The sequence below is a fragment of the Echiichthys vipera genome (assembly GCF_963691815.1).
Source record: "Echiichthys vipera genome assembly, chromosome: 14".
In the NCBI taxonomy this organism is placed as follows: Eukaryota; Metazoa; Chordata; class Actinopteri; order Perciformes; family Trachinidae; genus Echiichthys; species Echiichthys vipera.
The window spans coordinates 7187401-7207310 of record NC_139839.1 but is presented as its reverse complement, the minus strand read 5'-3'; the positions used below and the strand labels follow the sequence as shown (position 1 = coordinate 7207310).

The window sequence follows — 19910 nt, the reverse complement described above, 5'->3', positions numbered from 1 at the left end:
CCCATACTTTTTGGTATTTTCTTTCTGTTAATGTACTTTAAATTCAGTAAATTCAAATACTGGTCAATAAAATAACATGGTTCATAGTTCTCATTATGTTCTGCATATGAAATAGTATCAAATATTCAGTGCATATATACTGACATCAAACAGAAAACATGGAAGAACCCTCTCACTTGTTGTGGACACTTGACATTTCAAAATTGCCATAGATGTCCAAGTGACACTACTGATTATTTTCTACACTTCACTGTGGTTCTCTGTGTGGTGGTAGCAGCACGTTGCATTTTTCACCTTGAAAGAGATCTCGTACTGTTCTCCTCCCCAGATCTCCAGACCTGTGTCATATCCTCCCAGCTCCCAGAACCACTTCCTGTCCACAGCAAACAGTCCACCTGCCATCACCGGAGACCTACAGGACACACAGAACGCAACACACACTACTTGCAGTAGGTTTTGTACAGAAAGACACAGCGTACCTGGAAGACACAGCGAATACAGAGTCACACACAATAAGGGACAAAAATGAAAAACAAAACAACACAACACAACCCATCTTTTTCCTCATGTCCCAGCTGTGATCACATACAATTAGGCATAAACATACAGACAAAAAAATTCCCACAACTTTTTAACTAAAGTGTGGTGCTTTAAAAAAAAATCGTACTATCAGAATAATACATAATAATATATATTTCCCATTACTGGCTGATAATTTGTCGGTACCAGTTTATTATTTTACAACATTTCAAACATTTTTCACTTGATGGTATGCTGACCCCTGCACTGCTATGCATCTATCCTGCCAATCAGGGTGATGATCATTGATTCATTATTGAATTAATACTAGAATGCTGTTGTGTTTAAACCTCCTTTTCAGCCTGGAAACATCCGAGCCCTGGCATTACATTTAAAGATGATGTACGCATCATAACTCTGATTACTGTGCACCGTTCTCACTCAACTTGTTTTCAGTAAACATTCACGCTAGGTTTGTACATATGATATCATGTACATATGATATGCTGCAAAGCTAAATTTGTACCTATAAAGTGGTAAATTACAAGGACCTATTCCTGACCGCAGAGGATTGAATCGAGAGAAATGCAGTCCTGTCTAATAGTATTTTTTTACCATTTACAGGCTGTGAGAAGTCAGGATTTATTTCTTCCCAGAATTGTTTTTCTGCCTGCATGTGTTTAGCAACCCAGTGACAGTCTGCGCAGTGCAAAACCAATTAACCCATCCGAACCATCGTGAATTCTGACTGGTATGACAAGCACTGCGTTGGCAAACATAATGTTCCTCAGCTCCAAGTGCAGAGGGAGCTCATCCCTGGAGTGGAACTGAATTAAATGTATTAAACAGGACCTCGGGACACCAGTGGTAGAAAACAGCAGTAAGAAAGAAACTTTTTTCATTTAGAGAGCATTTTGTGTATTGCACTATGAAATAATACAAGATGGTGGTGGCTAAACTTAGAAGAAGGTCATATGGAAAAGGTCTTGCACTTAAGGCAGGTAAATCAAAGACCATGAAGTAAAACTGAGAACAGATTTGTTAAATTTTTAGATTCAATGTGCTGGGGTACCAAGCCAAAACCATGACAGGAGAAGATGTAGCACATTTTGAGGTTGTGTGATTGTATAGTAGCCAAACAAAAAAGAAGAGAGTAGAGGAGACTTCAATTGCGGTAATGAGGTATCTGTTGAAATGTTTTGACTTAGCAAATCATTTGTGCCTCTACTACACCATAAATGTAAAGAGCAAAAGAGGTTTCTGGAGAGATAACAAAAAGAATTGGAGTTTTTAGATCAGTCAGAAGCTCGGGAAGCAGCGTCTCTGCGGATCTATGCACACTGGGTGTTATGTGAGTCACATGCTCACACAGAGGCTGACACCTCCTGTGTCAACATGAGGATCAAGCAACGTGAACAAGACCCGGGCTCACAATAGAAGAAAAACAAGTAAAAGTTACACTCAAATACCACTACAAATATATAAGAAATAGCCACACAATTGCCTACAATGCACACACTGCAGTCCAAATTCAGACACACATCCCTGTTCATACATCTGTATTAAGGGCTGGACTGATATGGGATTTTTAGGGCCCATACTGATTACTGATATGGCAGCTGTTATAGTGAATTTTTGAACTTTTTTTGAAAATGCAACTTTTTTGTGGATTTTGCACCAATATGACTCTGCAGAGGTGCTCAGAAGGCTGGTTTTCAAAATAAATAACTTAATATTAAAGAATATTTAATGTTATTATACATGCAGTGTATTATATTTGGGGTTGAAGCGAGAAATGATTTGTGAGCCTGAAAAGTTGTCAAGGAGGAAATTTGTACAATGTATTGAATTTAGGATATAAAATATAGGATGTATCCTTTAAATAGAAGTCCGACCTTGTCGCTCATTGGCAATAAAAAACGATTAAGACATATAAAGCTTTTATAATTTACTTAGCAGACAATTGCATGGACATTAGTCTCTGTCAGACCATGAGCGGACACTGGCTATCAAATAAATTACAGTTTGAAAAAAACAAACACGCAATTTAGCACACTGTTGGTAGAATATCAATTTGAAAGCTGCTGTTTTTACTTGACAAAGCAGAAATTAGCAGGGGGGTTGCCAAAGCTAATTACAGGGCTGCAATTAGCTTTGGCAAGCCTTGCTTACTTAGCTACCATGGCTAACAGGGCCGTTTTCAATTTGAAATAAAATTGATTGATACTTTATATGGTTTTGTCCAAGGCAACCAGTAATTGTCTATTTTAAAATAAACATCACCAAATGAGGTCCTTTTATATTTACTTGTGCTGTTCAACAATGATAATTCTTATTCATTATGTCCATAATCATTTAAATAATTTAATACTCCCACAGTGGCCCGGGTTCAACTCCGACCTGCAGCCCTTGTTTGCTCACAGTAGACTACACATGATTTTGGCAGCTGTAGTGAGTGTGGTTCAGGGATAGGTACATACTTTTACAAGTGGTGTTTTACAGAACATAACAATACTTATTATAAATATATATATATATATATATATATATATATATATATATATATATATATATATATATATATATACATGTAATTATATATACACTGTTGACTTTAGGACTGCTCAGGGTTGTTGTATATCAACATTTAGTGTAATTGTATTGTATTCGTCATCTGATATAATGCCAGGGTTGGGAGGGCTACTTCTAAAAGCACTCTGATCAATCAGTAATTATTAAAAACGTATATATTAATAACTTAATCCATGTATCGCAATATTAAAGTAAAGTCATGCCATGTCTTCTGTTTCTCCACAAGCTTGTATAAAACATAGCAATGGAAGACTGGTCATTGCAGCAGACACCAATTTGATGATGTTTATTATTTGGTATAAATTGAACATATTATAAATAATGTCAGAGAAATATTCTTTTTAATGTTGCGATACTGATTTCAGCTATATAACCCTAGTATAGCTGGACTCTGCAGTGATTTGAAAAAACTACCTTTCTCTCTTTCATTTGTGATCATTTTAGAGTTTTCCCAGTTTTCCCACAAATGCTCAAACATACACGTGAACATTCACACACTGGACTACAACAGAAATAGTAATAGTTTGTCAAACTGAACTGTTCAAAACTAAACCAACACACTTCTAGCTGCACAACACTTGTTTTAAAATGATAATACATTCACCACTTTGATACTGCAGTGTTGCAGAGCAATCACTTTGTTTAGTTGACGTTCAGGAACTGCTTTTTTGGTGAAAGCTAGTTTTCATTTCACATAATATTATATTTAAACCAGGATGACAATGTCACCACTTTGGTCCAGAATATCTCACCAACTTGGGCGGATGGTGATGATGATGACACACGTTTTTACAGGCATTCATGGTCCTCAGAGGATGAATCCTAATGGTTATGATGACCCCTGACGTTTACTAGAGCACCCCTGTGCCGTTCAGTTTTGTGTTTTTATCGATATCTCGTTGACAACTGTATGGATTGCCATGGAATTTGTTCCATATATTCATTTTATTTATATTTGATATTTATTTGACCCCATGCAGACTTCTTTTGATTACCTGTTCACACACATTTTTAGGAACAACCTCAATATTGATCTGAAAAGGAGTTTCAGGCAAAAGCTGCAAATTGACGTCCTGTCTATGTGAAACCGAGGCGTAACCGTGACGTACAGAATATGCGTCGAAAGAAGTTAACCCCGTGATCTGATAATCCAGGATTTTTTTTGCCGTGATGGCCAGCATCTCGCGGATTTCACAGGCTTTCAGGTTGCTCGTCACGACGGTCGATATTTTGCTGTCTCTGGTTCTGTGATCAGCTGTTTCCTGCTTTTAAAACTCCTGCCTGTGGGTTCGCACAACAGTTCACATCATCCACCCAAGTCACACCTGTGACGCCAAGCCTCATCAACCCCTTTTACATGGTTATCGAGCCGCCAATATGTGTAGGGTCTGAACCGTCACATTAAGCTGCTAAATCAGGCTGGCAATATACCTTGGTCCATCTAAATTCACAGACCAAGCCACAAAAAAAGACAGGCTAACTACGTCTTACGGTACAGTGTAAAGGCACCTAGTGATGGAAATATGTGCAGCTTAGTTTTTAAAACATTTATTCTTGTAGTTCAAAGAAAAGTGGATTGCAGCACTGAATGTCTGAAATGACCTTTTCAACCATTTTGCTGTTACATTTTAGTTTTTTAAAGAAGGGAATCACTTTGGAAACAGAGTGGCAAATTGGATTTGCACAGTACAACTGCAGACTTCTACTTTCAGCCAGCGAGCAGGTCCATTATCCTTGACCAGTATTGACTGAACTGACCTCAGTTTCGAAAATGACAAAAAAAAAAAACACAATACCATGAAAGTAAAAATGCTGGGCTGTGTGTCACACCTCAATTCTTTGATTGCTGACTGAAAAATGTACTTGGTCAAATTCTTAGTCTTATTTTCTTGTCAGCTTTTTCTTAGTTTTAGGCTGTATCTTTATTAAACGCTATTTTACTTTGCCCAAGTTGTTTACTTCTGCTTTTATTTTGACATTTGGAAGGAGCCGATTTAGTTATTTCAGCTGGATAAAATGCTTGTTCTGGCCTCCCTTTGTCACTGGTCTTTGACAAGTATCAGTCTACTGAAGATAAAAAAAACATGCAATATATAAATAGATATATTTTAACTCACAATTTAGATTTAATTAGAAATGCTCACGCTGATATTCTCCATTCTGCACTAATACACTATTTTTTACATCTTTACTGTAGTGATTAGAATCCTAAATAGAAAGAATTCAACTGTGAGACCTAAAATGAAATCAGACCCTCCTCACAGGAGACATAAAACCTTTTGGGAGAACAGTGTTGCTTCTTAAATTGCAGTGATGCTCATTACATTTTACCAGACAAAATGCATGATGCCCTATGAAGGTATTACACATTGCACTGCATCCCCCAATAATCAGCTCAATTAATTGTGAGTAAATCACACAATGCGAGGGTTTACAACGACCTGTGCAGAAAGTCAGAGTTGTTGGTGCATGCATGAGTCAGTTCAGATCATGACAAATGGGTTTTTCTCCAGATGCAGCAACACAAAACCTCTCAACAGAGGCAGAAATACGCAAAATGTCCAGCTTCTCCTTCTAAAAAAAAATCTTTGAGTCTCCTGACCTCATCAGGGCCTGATCTTATTACTAAATGAAACACCGAAGCCCAAAGAAGGGATGAGAGAGACAGCGGGAAAGAAAATGAAAGGAGAGAGAGGTGATGACATAGACAAAAGAGACATTGACAGAAGCATGAGAAAGGGGATAGAATAATACTCCCACGCACACACACACACCTCCAAGATGGATTTAGCCGCCCCTGCGTGCCTCATTCTGTGCTGATTCAATGTCAATCAGAATGAAAATGAAAATCTTTGCAACTCAAATTGGATTTGCACTGATGAAGGTCATTTCATTGGGTAAGAAGAGCAGACTAATTCACAAAATGAAGATTGATTCTGATTATATGGAAGCTCATTTCTTCTTCTTTAGTCTTATTATCTTCCTGCACCACAGCCACCCTGCCTGATGATACCTACTGTATTTCCCAGGACACACAAACAGTCTTTAGCATCCAGCCACAGAGGAATGTTGTCTAACTTAACCCTCAGGGCTCACAAATGGAGTGTCAGGCATCACATGCAGAGTTATTTGGCCTTACAAATAGCAAAATGCGTCTCCTGATAAAGTCTTTTTATTCTGGCTTCTGTTACTCAAGGTTACCTGCTATGATGATGTTGCTTGTCAAGAAAGGACAATGTGGTTTAGAGCCAGTGGTCCTGTTTGCAACTTTAGTGGATTAACTACATATTTAATTAAAACAAGCAAGCGGTGCAACTGTTCACATCACAATTACACAATCCAGTCATTTATTCTGTCTGACCAAAAGTCCAAAACAAAAAAAATTCAATTAACAATAATATAAACCAGATAAAATCAGCAAATAATCTCATTTGAGAAACTGGAACCAGCAAATGTTTGGCATTTTGCTCAATAAATGACTAATTTCTCATTTTCTGTCAATCTGCACAGTTGAAGCGCTAGAAACAACCTGAATTTGCACCCAAAAAGCTGTTAACCATTTCGACTACAGCCAGCTGAGCAATCTAACTACTTCATGATATACAGTAAATAAGAATATTTTATTCCTGGAACTTTCAACAATCGGTGTCGTACTTGTATACTAACGGCACAATAAGACATTGGTATAAAATCAAAGAGGAAATCTCAGATATGTCAAAAATATCTGCACTCACTCAAATGGTTCACTGGAGTCATCCTTCTGCAGCTCTGGAGGGATGGGAATCCGTTTGTAGTACATTTCCCAGTCAAATGCCCCTCGCATGGCGTCCCCTGCCTGCGTCTCGTAGCCAAAGTTGTCGTGGTCGATTACATCGATCATCGGACACACGATGGTCTTCCTGTTCTGTGCAATTCGGTCTGAGAGAGACACAGGTTGGAAGACAGTCAATATAGACAGACTATAGATGGTGAAGAGACCTCGTTCCAAAGGTTTTTTGCTTTAAAATGTCGATAACCAAGCATAGTCTATTCCCAACTTGTCTTTAGAGATTGCAAATGTCTGGTAGCAGTGAGCAGCAAAACATGATGTTTCCTCCTCAGACTGTTTCACTTTGATAGTTTTGAGAGTCCTGAGGAGATAGAGTCTCTAGTATTTCACCAAAAGAAAAATATCAAAGATTTCAAAAAAGTTAGACAAAAGCATCTATGTGCAGGAGAAATGTTATCTGCAGGTCCTGACTCCAAAGCTGGGAACCACTGAATCTTTTATTTGCCTCGCAGAAAGATGTATCACATGTTAATTGCCTGTAAATCTGAACTTCAGAAAGCCAATGTAACAGATGTCAGGTCTGTGTTGTCTGTGTGTACAGTCTGTACACGAGCAGAGTGTCCTTCACACAGCCAGGTATAAAGAGTATTGGTGATTTTGCTGTCTTGTACTTTCATCTGTGTGAGCTTTAGACTTTTATCAGAACTTTTCAACAAAAAAAGCTGCTCTTCACAAACTCAGGAGCGTCACTGAGGTTAGGACTTGGGTATAGGGTTTAGGTAACACTGAGGACTATGGGGAGAGGACAATGAGGATAAAAGTAGAGTGTGATGATGTAAAAAGGATTTGTGTGCCTTTGTTCCTCACCCAGCAGTGGAGGCAGCCAATTGATGTTGGCCTCACAGTGGGAGTCCAGGAAGGTGATGACTTCTCCTTTGGCGGCACCGGCTCCCAGCAGACGAGTTCTGATCAGTCCTTCCCTCTTCTTGGTCCTCAGGATGCGAACCTTCGGCAGCCTCACCATGTACTCCTCTAGTGCAACCTTAAGGTGCTCTGCCGAAATAGAGTCAAATAAAACGATAACGAGAATGGTGAATGCATCCGAATAATATAAAATGCTACTGTCAGTAAAAGAGCACAGTAGCTTCAACTTGCTTATAATTGTGTGCACACATCAGGTAAACCAGGCCGCAGTGGCACAAAAGCGCCTCAGAAAGTTAGGAAAAAAACGTAACCATTAGCAGTCACCATGAAACATGACATCAGCCTATGACACATGGTACTTAAATGTTTCCCTATAGGCATACATCACACTCTCACCCATACTGAGAAAAACCTTTCACTTTTCTGCACTAACACACATCTTTATCTTTACTGTAGTGATTAGAATCCTAAAGAGAAAGAATTCAACTGTGAGACCTAAAATGAAATCAGACCCTCCTCACAGGAGACATAAAACCTTTTGGGGAAACAGTGTTGCTTCTTAAATTGCAGTGATACTCATTACATTTTACCAGACAAAATGCATGATGCTCTATGAAGGTATTTGGGCATCCCCCGATAATCAGCTCAATTAATTATGAGTAAATCACGCAATGCAAGAGTTTACAACAACTCGTACAGAAAGTCAGGGTTGTTGGTGCAACATGAGTCAGTTCAGATCATGACAAATGGGTTTTTCTCCAGATGCAGCAACACAAAACCTCTCAACAGAGGCAGAAATACGCAAAATGTCCAGTTTCTTCTGCTAAAACAATCTTGAGATACTGAAAGAAATATTTAACTACAAACTAAAAAAAAAGCAATCAATCAAAGGGAGGGGTATACGTACACTTTTTTCAGGTTTTTTTTCTGCCTTCGACAGAAATCAATCTGGCCCTAAATGGAGCCTGTAAATCTTTCCACTCAAATGTCAAGTCAGTTCTGACAGGTCAATAAAAACAATTGGGGCCAGACTCAAGACCATGTTTCATTTGCTGTCTGTGTTATGGCATTGTGTTTCCAATGCTGACTCGTCAACCATCAGAGAAACGCAATGAAACAGATCATCAACCTTGGCAGAGATCTTTTTATACCCCTGATGACTAAAGCAAGCACTTTAAATCCTTTTTGGGAGTAAATCATGACTGTGAAAAGGCCATGGTATACAGAGCCAATATAAAACAATACGGTTTGGATTAAGGTCAGACAAAAACTCCAATTGTATTGAATGTATTATCTCTCTCTCTCTGTCTATGTCAGATATGCGTAAAGGCATCTGTCTAATACCATCCATCATCCCCCTCTTTAAGTCTGTTTAGATCCTCATCATGTTGCTGAACTTCATTTGCATTTAATGCTGTCTTGACTGGAGGAAGTCTTGATAAAATACCACATGGTGCAAACCAACTGACCAAGAATGGTAGGGCACTGAAAAAATGTATGGTTTTGGTAACGGTGCCAAACCTCACATATCATATTGGCACTTGTATTGAAAGGTTATAAGCGATACCCAGCCCTACATTTGTTAGCAGGATAAATGCAGTGTTGGTTTTAGTCTTTTCCCTTTTTCATAATAATACAAAGCTAAAATAACATCATTCTTATTAATAGGTTTGCCAATTTGGAAGGGGTAGCTTTTTCCAACTATGTGTGATGCTTTAAAATGCTGATGTGTTGTTCTGGAGATGATGTCATGCATTAATCCCTGTCTAACTTCTTCATGCACACACACACACACACACACACACACACACACACAAACACACACGTACATGCACGCACACGCACACGCACACTACAGATTGGGCCTAGATGAAAGCAAATTATTTTGTTGATTAACACGCACCTGAAGTTGTGCTGAAGTTTCATGAATAATGAATTTGATGAGGGAACTTGAAATTGCTAAAATGTTTAATCTGTATGTTTACATACATATTTTTCTAACCGGACATTGGAAATATAGAACAGTGGTCAATAATACTGTTATGACTCAAGCCCAACAGGTCCAAGTCTTTAGTCTTCGATACTGGGGCTGGCTGAAGAGGGGAAAAAAATCCAGCCACAGTGATGTGAATATGGAGAGCCACTGAAATGTGAGGATGTGGAATGTAATGAACGGCATCAGCCTGTAACTGAACTATAATACAAAAATACTATTTTAGCCTTTGTGCTTCTGTCTGTAAAGTTCAACAGAAGGGAAGTGTACCAGGGCCATTATTTGCAGAATACAGGCAGACATTAATAACCCCCCTTCAACACAACCACTAATTGGATTCTGAATATCAGAGGGGAGGATGGAGGAAAGGCAGCAGTCCTTTCAAAAGCTTCACAGGATAAACTGTAGGTGCTAAAATGACAGACAGGACGTCTTTATCTCTGTATCCTTCCTGCTTCATTCTTACTTTCCTTTCCTCCCCTCTTTTGTTCCTTCTCTTCATCTTCCCTCTGTCACTAAGTTCGTTTGATGCTGTTTGGCGGCAGCTGCCTCTCGGAAAAGGCACACCCGATTCCAACGGACAGCTGAGACACTGAAGACAGCAGGACCAGCCAAAATCAACAAACTGAAGCCAGCAGCTCCTCAGATTTGTCTTCCCCACTATCTCCTCCCATCCATATTTCATCTCTGTCTCCTATGATTGATTTTTTTTCTGTCTGACTCAACGGCAGCCCATCTCATCAAGTCGAACAGCATAAGAACTCACCATTACTTCCCCGGACAGGACAGTCCAAACTAGAGTATTTGGGCAAGATCAGACCTGACTAGACATTATTAAAGCACAGCAAACCAAATAAGGACAGGGCAGTAATCAAGCCCAGAGTGAGGAGTGCTGTCCATCAAACTGTCACATGGGCTTCTGTCGGTTAATCCTGAAAGCCCCATTTGGGAGTCAGCCTGCCTAAAGGGGTACGGCTCAAATAAACCTATTACATGTGTTGAAGTTACTGCCAAAAGCTTTGCTTTAAAGCCAAGTGATGGATTATAAACCAAAATGAAAATTAAATCTTCTTGTGACATTATTATACAGTGTAATAAAAGAAGTACACCAGCATGGGCGGCAGTAGCTCAGTCAATAGGTGACTTGGCTTGGAACCGGAGAGTCGCCGGCTTGAGTCCCTTTTATTGCATGTATATAGGTCCTGTTTGTGCATGTGTGTGTATTTCAGGCCTGTGTGTTGTAACATGAATAATAGAGTGAAAAAAATCGAAATTCCCCGTTGCGGGACTAATAAAGGAATTCTTCTTCTTCTTCATATAAAATATGACAATGAGGGCAAAGTGTTTGATGAACGACGTAGGAACTGTGCTGGAGCCATACCTGCACACTCACATGAGGTGGAAAAAAAGTGACATGTTTCTGAATTTAATCCCTGTAGAGCAGGTAACCCTTGTAATTGACATCAGTTAAGGCAATTGAATCAGTTAACATTACGGATGCCCCGGGAGTTAGCCTTAACTCAGCAAAAGTACTCTGATTCATTCGTAACTTACGTTAGCTGACATGCAAACAAGCTGACACGCTTTCCAACCGTTTCCCACGGGTTGGAAAACTGTATCACAACACACTTAAAGTTACTTGAAGGCCTACTTACTGACTAACTTACTTGATTTGTCAAGTTAATGTTACTGTAGCAGGTTAAGCTAGTGAAACAGCTTATTACATCAATGGCAGCAAAAGTTACATTTCTCAAGTTTTAGACAATGCTGCTATCTTGATTATGATTGGTCAATAGACTTGAGACGTTGCATGTTTTTTGAGATGACAATTGTGTCAACTAGAGACTTAGTACTCTAAAGCACGGGGCACGGTACGGATGGACAGTGTGAGTGCGCCCTTAGTCTGCTGCCACCGCGACCTGACCCCAGATAAGCGGCAGATAATGGATGGAGGAACCCTTAAAAGCTTAAAGTAAGCAACATTGTTCCATTTCAAATCCAGTATGCTGGAGCACACAGAAAAGGTAGGAAAGGTACAAACATTATTTATTTAAACATTCTGCATGAAATCTGTGCACTTTATGTGATGCAGTTTTATGTGCCTGCTGTTCATATTTGTGAATGTTAAGTGCCTATGTCTTTGCTTTGAATTATGTATTCTGAATGTTCATTCTAATTGACTGAAATAACGATCATATGCGCTAATACGGTATATGATTGCTCTGTACTATAAACAAAGTCAGGTCAAGTACAATAAAGCAATTCACCTGTAAAACTAATATACTAATATCTAATTATTTTATATGATCCCCCGCAGGATCCTCATTAGGTATACACCCCGTGTCCTCTGGATCAAAAAGCTTAATTGAATTTTAAACACCAAATCAATTTTGCCTGAAGAAACAACTTGTTATTCACCCCGAATTATATGAATACCTGAGTTTTTCCTCTTCCATTGATTCAGAAGACACCACTTGTTGTATGACACTGTCAATTGTATTATATTTTACTGTATAGGTGGTAAGCAATATTTGTAAAGTGCTTCTATAGCGAGTAAGAGAGTAACAGAAATGTGCAAAAAGGCAGTTATTTTGCCAGTCAACAATGTAATAAAATATACAAAACAAAAATGTGAACCCAACAACATCACTTAGACAACTTATCAACATATGTAGGGCAGTACAGGTACACAGCCTTTGCAGATATACCTGCAGCACACAGTATGTGTTACCCACATTTCTAGACACTCTCATCAATAGTGCCACCCCCTTGGGTCAGATCCGGTCACAGGCAGTGCGGTGACCACATGTGTTGACATTTTTATGTCTGCTACAGATTGATCTTAGTGAGAACTAAAGCATTCTCACAATATTGTGGTGTGTAGCTGACTTTGTGACTGTGATTTCAACTGAATTGACTGTTTGGTAATTTTGACCTGAAGACAATATTAGTACCCTTTTTGTACGACTTACATGGAAATAGGAATAAAGGCAGTATTTCACTTTTTCTAATGTTGGGCTCAATCTTGGAAAAGTCATCACATTTCTTCTCTGCTGTTAAACACAGTGGTTTTGCCCCAAGGACAACGGGAGGGTAAAGCTCATCACAGAATCCATGTGTGCTGCAATCGTTTTGACATGGAAACAGAGGCTGAGGGACTCCATAGGGTTGGTGCCACCTTTAGAGGAAAGGGCGAGACTACACCTTCATAATACGACAATAAATCAGCCCAACAGCTATTAAGCAGTAGAAGATTGATTCAGGCTACACTTTTGCTCTGCATGGGATGATTCTTACATAACCTTCCTAATGACAGCGAGTGAGATTAAACAATTAACATTTGCATTTCATGTACAGCACATTCAGCGACGGATGGGGCAGCGGGAAAGGTTACCGTCACTAATTATGAATGGTTAATTTGACCTGAATAAATTGGAATATGGCTCCTTTACTGAAAATTGGCGAGGCTATAAATCACCCTAACGAGAGCCCTGTGACATCTGCAAACACATTAGTCATTATTAGAATGTGAAGTCCAGAACATGAGGGCTCAGACATCATCAATGCCTGGGTCACATCCATAGACCCCATTTACCAAACAGCCGAACATTAGCTGCCCTCCATCTGTTTGTGCTGCAGGAACTCATTGCATCTTCCTCGGAGTAATTCATTACTATCCAGTCACAGATGCCAAAACTAAGCAAAGAAAAAGACACATCGCAGTGTGACCAGCTGTGCTTCACAAGTATTCAGCGAGAAAAAGAAAGTATTTGCATTTGATGAAAATTGCATAAAACATTCAATACATGCTAAATTTTCTTAAATGCACGCAATTCTTCATTACGTAAAGGAGGTTTTATGGATTTATTTATTTATTTGTTTGTTTTTGTGGGTGCGGCAGAGGGGATTTTCAATTCAATTAACCTCTAATTACAGTGGATCCAATATGGCATCCAAATCTCGTCTTTCCAAGGTGCTGGATTACTTCCCAGAAGTCTTGGCACGGCACCAAAGAGCCAAGCTGCTAATTTATTCCTCCAAAATATTCGGCAGCTCTTGTGAACTTCATCACACATCCTCCCTTTTAACTGAGTGCCAGGCTGGGAATATTTGAAGCTGCTTTTTTGCAGTCGTCATTAAAAAAAAAGTATGCTGAGGGAGAGTTTGTGATGATATAAGCCAGTCTGGGGGGCTTAAAAGCATGCTACAAAAACACACTGCTTAAATAGCTGCGGAGGCAATCATAGGAGATGTAATACAGATGTGCACTTTGCTGTCACATCATAACATGATGAAAGCAACGTTTTGATAAGCAAGAGGAGAGAACAGACAATTTCATGTCTCTGTCTCTGCCTTCAAGCACTGTCACACATTTACAGCGCAGGCACATGCTGCTGCTTCTCAGTGCAACCGCAACGCTGACATCTCTATCAGGGCTGCTGCATATTTGAATTTGAAGGTCCGGTATTATTCATAATATGAATTCTGAATGAAGATTTAATCACAGTACATGAATGGAGCACAATTATGAGTACAAAACATATTTTTGGGGGTTCAATTTCAATGGAACAATGAGGTTCAGTTTTATGTAACCGAGGCAAATCTGCCAACCACATTTCTGGTCCATTCATGTCAGGTAAGGTCCCATTCTATGGCTGCTGGTCTCAAGTCAGTGTGTCAACATGTCTAATACCCGAGTGTACCCGAGCAGACTCTGTGTCAGATCTGATCATGCAGTGTGACATAAATACAAGAGAAAAATGTGTTAATGATCACAAACTAAGAGTGAGAAGTTTGAAAATGACATGCATTATTACTAGGTCTGTTTTTGACCATGGCTGCTTGTTAACTGATGGATCGTCACGCTGCTTCCACTGCTTGTGTTCTCTCTCTATTTAGGTTGAGCTATATTTTAAACCAGGTCTAATTATTTTGGTTTATTCTATCTGGTTCTGACTGAAAAGACTATTAGGACTGTTAAAATGATGCATGCGTTGACCTTAAATCCAGCCCAATGCCAGGTCTAAAGTGCTAAAAATAATTAGCCTGCAGATAATAAATGCTAACATTCCACAAACGGAGAATAAAATTATACGACAGCGGAAAGGATAAGTAAGACTGACTTCAAAAAGACAGAACGGTAACGGAAACACAGATAAAGTCACTGTTGGTTACTGTTAACATGGTAGCACTGATGTTGTGTTCCCTCTTAATCTCCAAACCTCATCCTGTCGAGTGGGCTCTCTTGTACTGCTGCTGTAAAAATATCCCTGTGGGGGTTGTTAATCCTTGAGAGTCATTGTCAAAGTCTGAACAGCAGCCGCCAGCTCAGACCTGCGAGTTCAAGTTTTTTCACACATGCTGTCGTTCAGCTCCTGTTACGAGAGCGACGGAAGACTGGAACGACTTTTCTGTCCCGTGATCCCGTTTTAAGTCAAGTAGTTGACAATGGATCATATAGAAATTAGGAAATATTACCAGCCCTTTACATGAAACAGGCAACACTATTGGAAATCTTCCACACAACGCTGTCTGAATAACAAGTGACCAAAAATGTGGTTCTGACCCAAATTTTGGGCAACTCAAATGCTCATGCAGTTGTGAATTGTTAATCTTTTTTTTTATTACTATTGGTGACATTTTTGATGCCAAGCTCTCATTGATGTTGGGTTTCAAAACTTCACCTGAACATCAACATTAGAGCCTCTGTAGAAAGTGCTTTATTCTCAAAGTAGCTACTTCTTTTTCTCCTGTTTATTAAAATAAATCAATAAATGAATCACTTTTACCACGCGAAAGTGGAATTTGGCTTTACAAGTCTCTCTTGGATTTGATTCAGTTTAAATCTCTGTTGTGTTGGTGTGCCATACTACAAATTTAAATAAGCAGCTGCATTTAACTGCTACTCTGGTGTGTTTTGGGATGAGCAGGTATCGTAATTTAACGTTGTATGTTTAGACACTCTTCTATTTATGCCCATGTATTTTAGAGGGACCCTAGTTGTGGGTTTAAGGTGTCCCTCCAGCATCTCTAGTTTTTAGCAGTAGAACGATTTTTGATCAAGAGAAACCATGTTGGATGTTAGAAAGCTTATTTTAAGTTCTTATCAAAAGCTGCTCACAAAATTAAAACCCAGATGCATTTCATTCATTATTTAAATTCTATAAAAGATGCACAATCCCAAACAAAAAACATTAAAGAGGAACAAAGTAATGAAATCAACAAAAACAAGAGGTGAATGCGAGTAAGAAGAAGGAACAATGAGGGTAAATAGAAAGAAGAAGAATAGGAAGGAACAACAGGTCAGAGAAGGATAAGCAGGCTTGGTGTACATTAAAGCCCATCATTTGTTGTGGCACTCTGTGGCCCCATTAATAAAATACAAGTGTCCATCTCAATCCACTTAAAATCAGTACATTCAGCTAATGTACAGGAACAGTCCAATCAGTCAATCCTTTAGAGCTGCTTTTTACAACTTGCTGAACAGCAAAAAATAGCACCTCGGCTCCAAACTATTAAGACATAATAACAATTTTTTAGCTCAAACACCGCCCTTTCTTTTATTAGCCAGTTCTCTCATCATCACTCATTTCCTCCACTTATCTTCCGCCTTGTGCTTAATGTTTAACTTACATTTATGATTGGTTTGGTATTAAGATTGCCTCCATTAAACTGGCAGGATGCCAGTTACTTCCACTACAACAGATGATAATGACGCTGCATGGGGAGCAGCTGTAATTCCACATAAATAATAATAACTGCTTTATGGAAACAAGACAAAACAAAGAGCATGTAAACCCTGTGAAATTATGTTCATTCTATATGGGAGACAATGCATTAAAGCACAACTCTATCTGAGGCACAAGTTTTATCTGGGACAAGGAGGATGGGATCACATCTAAATATTTTTCTGACAAGCATTTTATTAAAGATAACTCTCCCAATATGCCTCTCTCTCTCTCTCTCTCTCTCTCTCTCTCAATCTCTCCCTTCATGCTAACATGCCTGGACACTTACATGTGCTAATGAAGTCAGTTCACCCCAGAGAACAGCTCTCATCTCCAAAGTACACCCCAATTAAAAAGGAAGGGAAAAAATAAACACTTGCTAAAACGTGAAAACGTGCGTGCGAAATCACTGCCTTTTACCCCCTCAACCTGAACACACAGCTTTATTAAAAGTAAACAACACTTTACCTGAATGTGGGTGAGAAGCGAGGCAGAGAGGAGTGAAATGAAAAATTCATAATGCAGTTTATTAGTTTTGAAAGGTTTTCCTGTTGCTTTGAACTCAGTGAGAAGGAAAATGTAAACCCTGACCCTTCTGAATGAGTGGGACCGCCCATTACAAACTGCATGTGTCCACACAGAATTATGGCGGGAGCACAAAAACTCAATTGCAGCACTTCATCTGAACAAATGAGTCTAAAAAAGGTGACATTATTCTCGGAAACTGGAGACTTTGTTGCTTGAACGATTGAAATTGTCTCTAACAACGTTTTTGCTCACACAAATGTAACACACAACGTCTATATACCTATGTTTTGGAAATCCAAAGATATTTAACTTAATGCCAGATTATTAAGAGCTCCTAATGAAGCAAGTTTATACATTCATGGCCATCATGCAAATCAAAAGAAAATTTCAGCGCAATAATTATCCAGCAACACTTCAAAAACTGTGAAATTATGATGTCAATGACCCCATAAAACAGGAACTTCAATTTGACAGAAAACAGTGAATCTATGAGGGCAACTTCATCTCGCAAATGTGGGCGTAAATCCAACTAACAGCCATCTTACAGTAGATTTGAAGTTTACTTCCCTCCACCCTTTCAACCAAAACAACAGAAAAAGGAGACATATTATGCTTATGTTCAGGTTCATACTTGTATTCGGGTTTTCTACTAGAACATTTTTACTTGCTTTTATGGTTAAAAAACATTGTTGGTCTCATTCTGTCTGAATATACAAGTACTCACCCTCTGTTTTAGCGCCTCCGCCCTCCCGTATAAAGCACTGCTCTGACTGACTGGCGAGTAAAATACAGTACACCTTTTCAACGATAGTCCTCAAGACTTGGTTGAGAGTGTGTTTCTGCTGAAAAGTTCAGCTGCTATGACACTTGTCGACGACATTCACCGCTGAAACTCTTAAGGGAGATAAGGATGTCCTTCCAAGTCTGTGTGGTCAGCTTTAACGCTGGGACACTGCAGGATCCTTGTTGAGTCACTGCCACACTGTCAGCTGCTATCAGGGCCAGAGGTTGTCTGTCCTATTTTGCCCCACTCTTTTTAGCAGTATCACATCATGGTTCATACTTGTGTTCCGACATGTTCAGACATGTAGATGACAGATGGCAAGCAGAAATATCCGTAGAGAAAGTAGCCTATTAGCTGAGCTAACCTTGAAACTATTGAGGAGGTTGGGAAGCCGGATTGAGCCAACGCTCCCCTGCAGTGAGAGTGAAAGCTGAACATCCTCCCTGCACGGGCTGCAGAAATTCAATTACAGGCTAATGAAGAGTGAGCTAACCTCCCCTCCCCATCACCACCCTTCCCCTTCCTCCTCCGTCCGTCCCTCCCTCCTCTCATGCAGTTGAAGCTCATTATGGACTGTAGCTGGGCAGCTTAGTGGGAACAACTGGTTTCACTGAGACTGGTGGTGTCTCTGTGTTCATGGCATTTGTCTCTCTGTCTTACTGCTCTTTTTCCCCCATCCATTTCAGCGTCATCATTCTCCTTCATCTGTCCTCTCTGTTTTTCAATGAGCCCTTTAACCTGTTAACACTGGTTTTAAAGGTGCATGTTATGTGATTTGGAACGGGGCTAGAGAATATGGTTGAAATTAATACTGGAATGTCAGGAATTTTCTTTCTGTTTTGCTGAAGAATATATCACAACATGTAAAGTGTACGAGAAACAAAATGTTATATTATCCAGTTAATGTTAAACACAATGAAATATGTCCATTTGTTTTGTTTTACATCCAATAGCAAATGCCTAGTCACACCAGAAAATGATGCACCAGAAATCACTCACCTGTCAACCTCAACCATAGAAGGGCTAGTTGTTAAACTAATGTGCATTATGCTCACAGCTTACTGTCAGTGGTTGCTAAAAAGACAATAAGTTAACACAGTTTATGTAAAATAAACATTTGTACAGTAACATAAACTCCTGTTTCATACTGGTCTAAAAAACATGCATCTTTTGTGGAGCACTTTATATTCCAACAGAGGAGGATTAAATAACAGTTGATGTTGCTGCAAAGCTGACAAACCTCAACAGCCTCCTCTTTTTCTCGACTTTTTTTGGACTTTCTGTTCCCTCAAAAGGTCAGAACTATCAAGACAGCTGGCTATTGGTCAGTGCCAAAGGCGCAATTGCTTGTGTCAAGTTTCACAAAGTTGAACTTGATGCAAAAATATTTAAGCAGATTTACTTCCCCCCCACAGGCAATCCACCAATAAATGCATTTTCCTGCAAAACCTCAAGTCTGACAACTTTAAACTCTAAAATGGTCAGTGTCCATTTAACCGCCCCCCTTAAACCAAAATAACATTATGAATTCATCAACACAGATGACTTTAAGTACATTTACTAAAGCAGTGGACTGATTCAAGCATTACATGATTGGCATAATGATTTGTCTGATGAGAGCGGAAAGGAACATAAAAGAGGACTCTAACATCAAAAGGAGAATATTTGTTTTCATCATCATGACAGCCGTTTGGGCAGATTGAAATTTTTCACCTGTCCTGCTGCCAAGAGAATGGGAAACCAGTTAATGCTTACTCAGACCGCAACACAAGTAAAATAATCTGGTTAAGGTGTCATTCAGCTGCCAGGAACTCGCATGCTCACTTTCAGACAACAATATTACAACCACTTCCTGCATAGAGGATGTCCTGAGAACTGAGATTTCAACACGCACGCACGCACGCACGCACGCACGCACGCACGCACGCACGCACGCACGCACACACTTCCCCTTTTAAAGCCTCCACCTCACCTCTCTTGTATTTCACCCCCCCCCCTCTGATTGTTGTTTCATGCATCTTGATTGCTACATTTATCGCCCATTCATCACCTGCCCACCTGAACCGTGCTTTA

General features: G+C 39.4%; 1 protein-coding gene across 1 annotated transcript in view; it reads right to left on the bottom strand.

Moving 5' to 3' along the window:
* LOC310956317 (polypeptide N-acetylgalactosaminyltransferase 10-like) overlaps positions 1 to 19910 on the bottom strand; it is a 79051-nt gene that overhangs the window by 17451 nt on the left and 41690 nt on the right. The window contains exons 5-7 of the mRNA XM_083926513.1: positions 7748 to 7933; positions 6846 to 7029; positions 295 to 412 (exon numbers count right to left, since the gene is read on the bottom strand). Of these exons, the coding sequence (XP_083782639.1) occupies positions 295 to 412; positions 6846 to 7029; positions 7748 to 7933 (488 nt within the window). The remainder of the gene's footprint in view (positions 1 to 294; positions 413 to 6845; positions 7030 to 7747; positions 7934 to 19910) is intronic.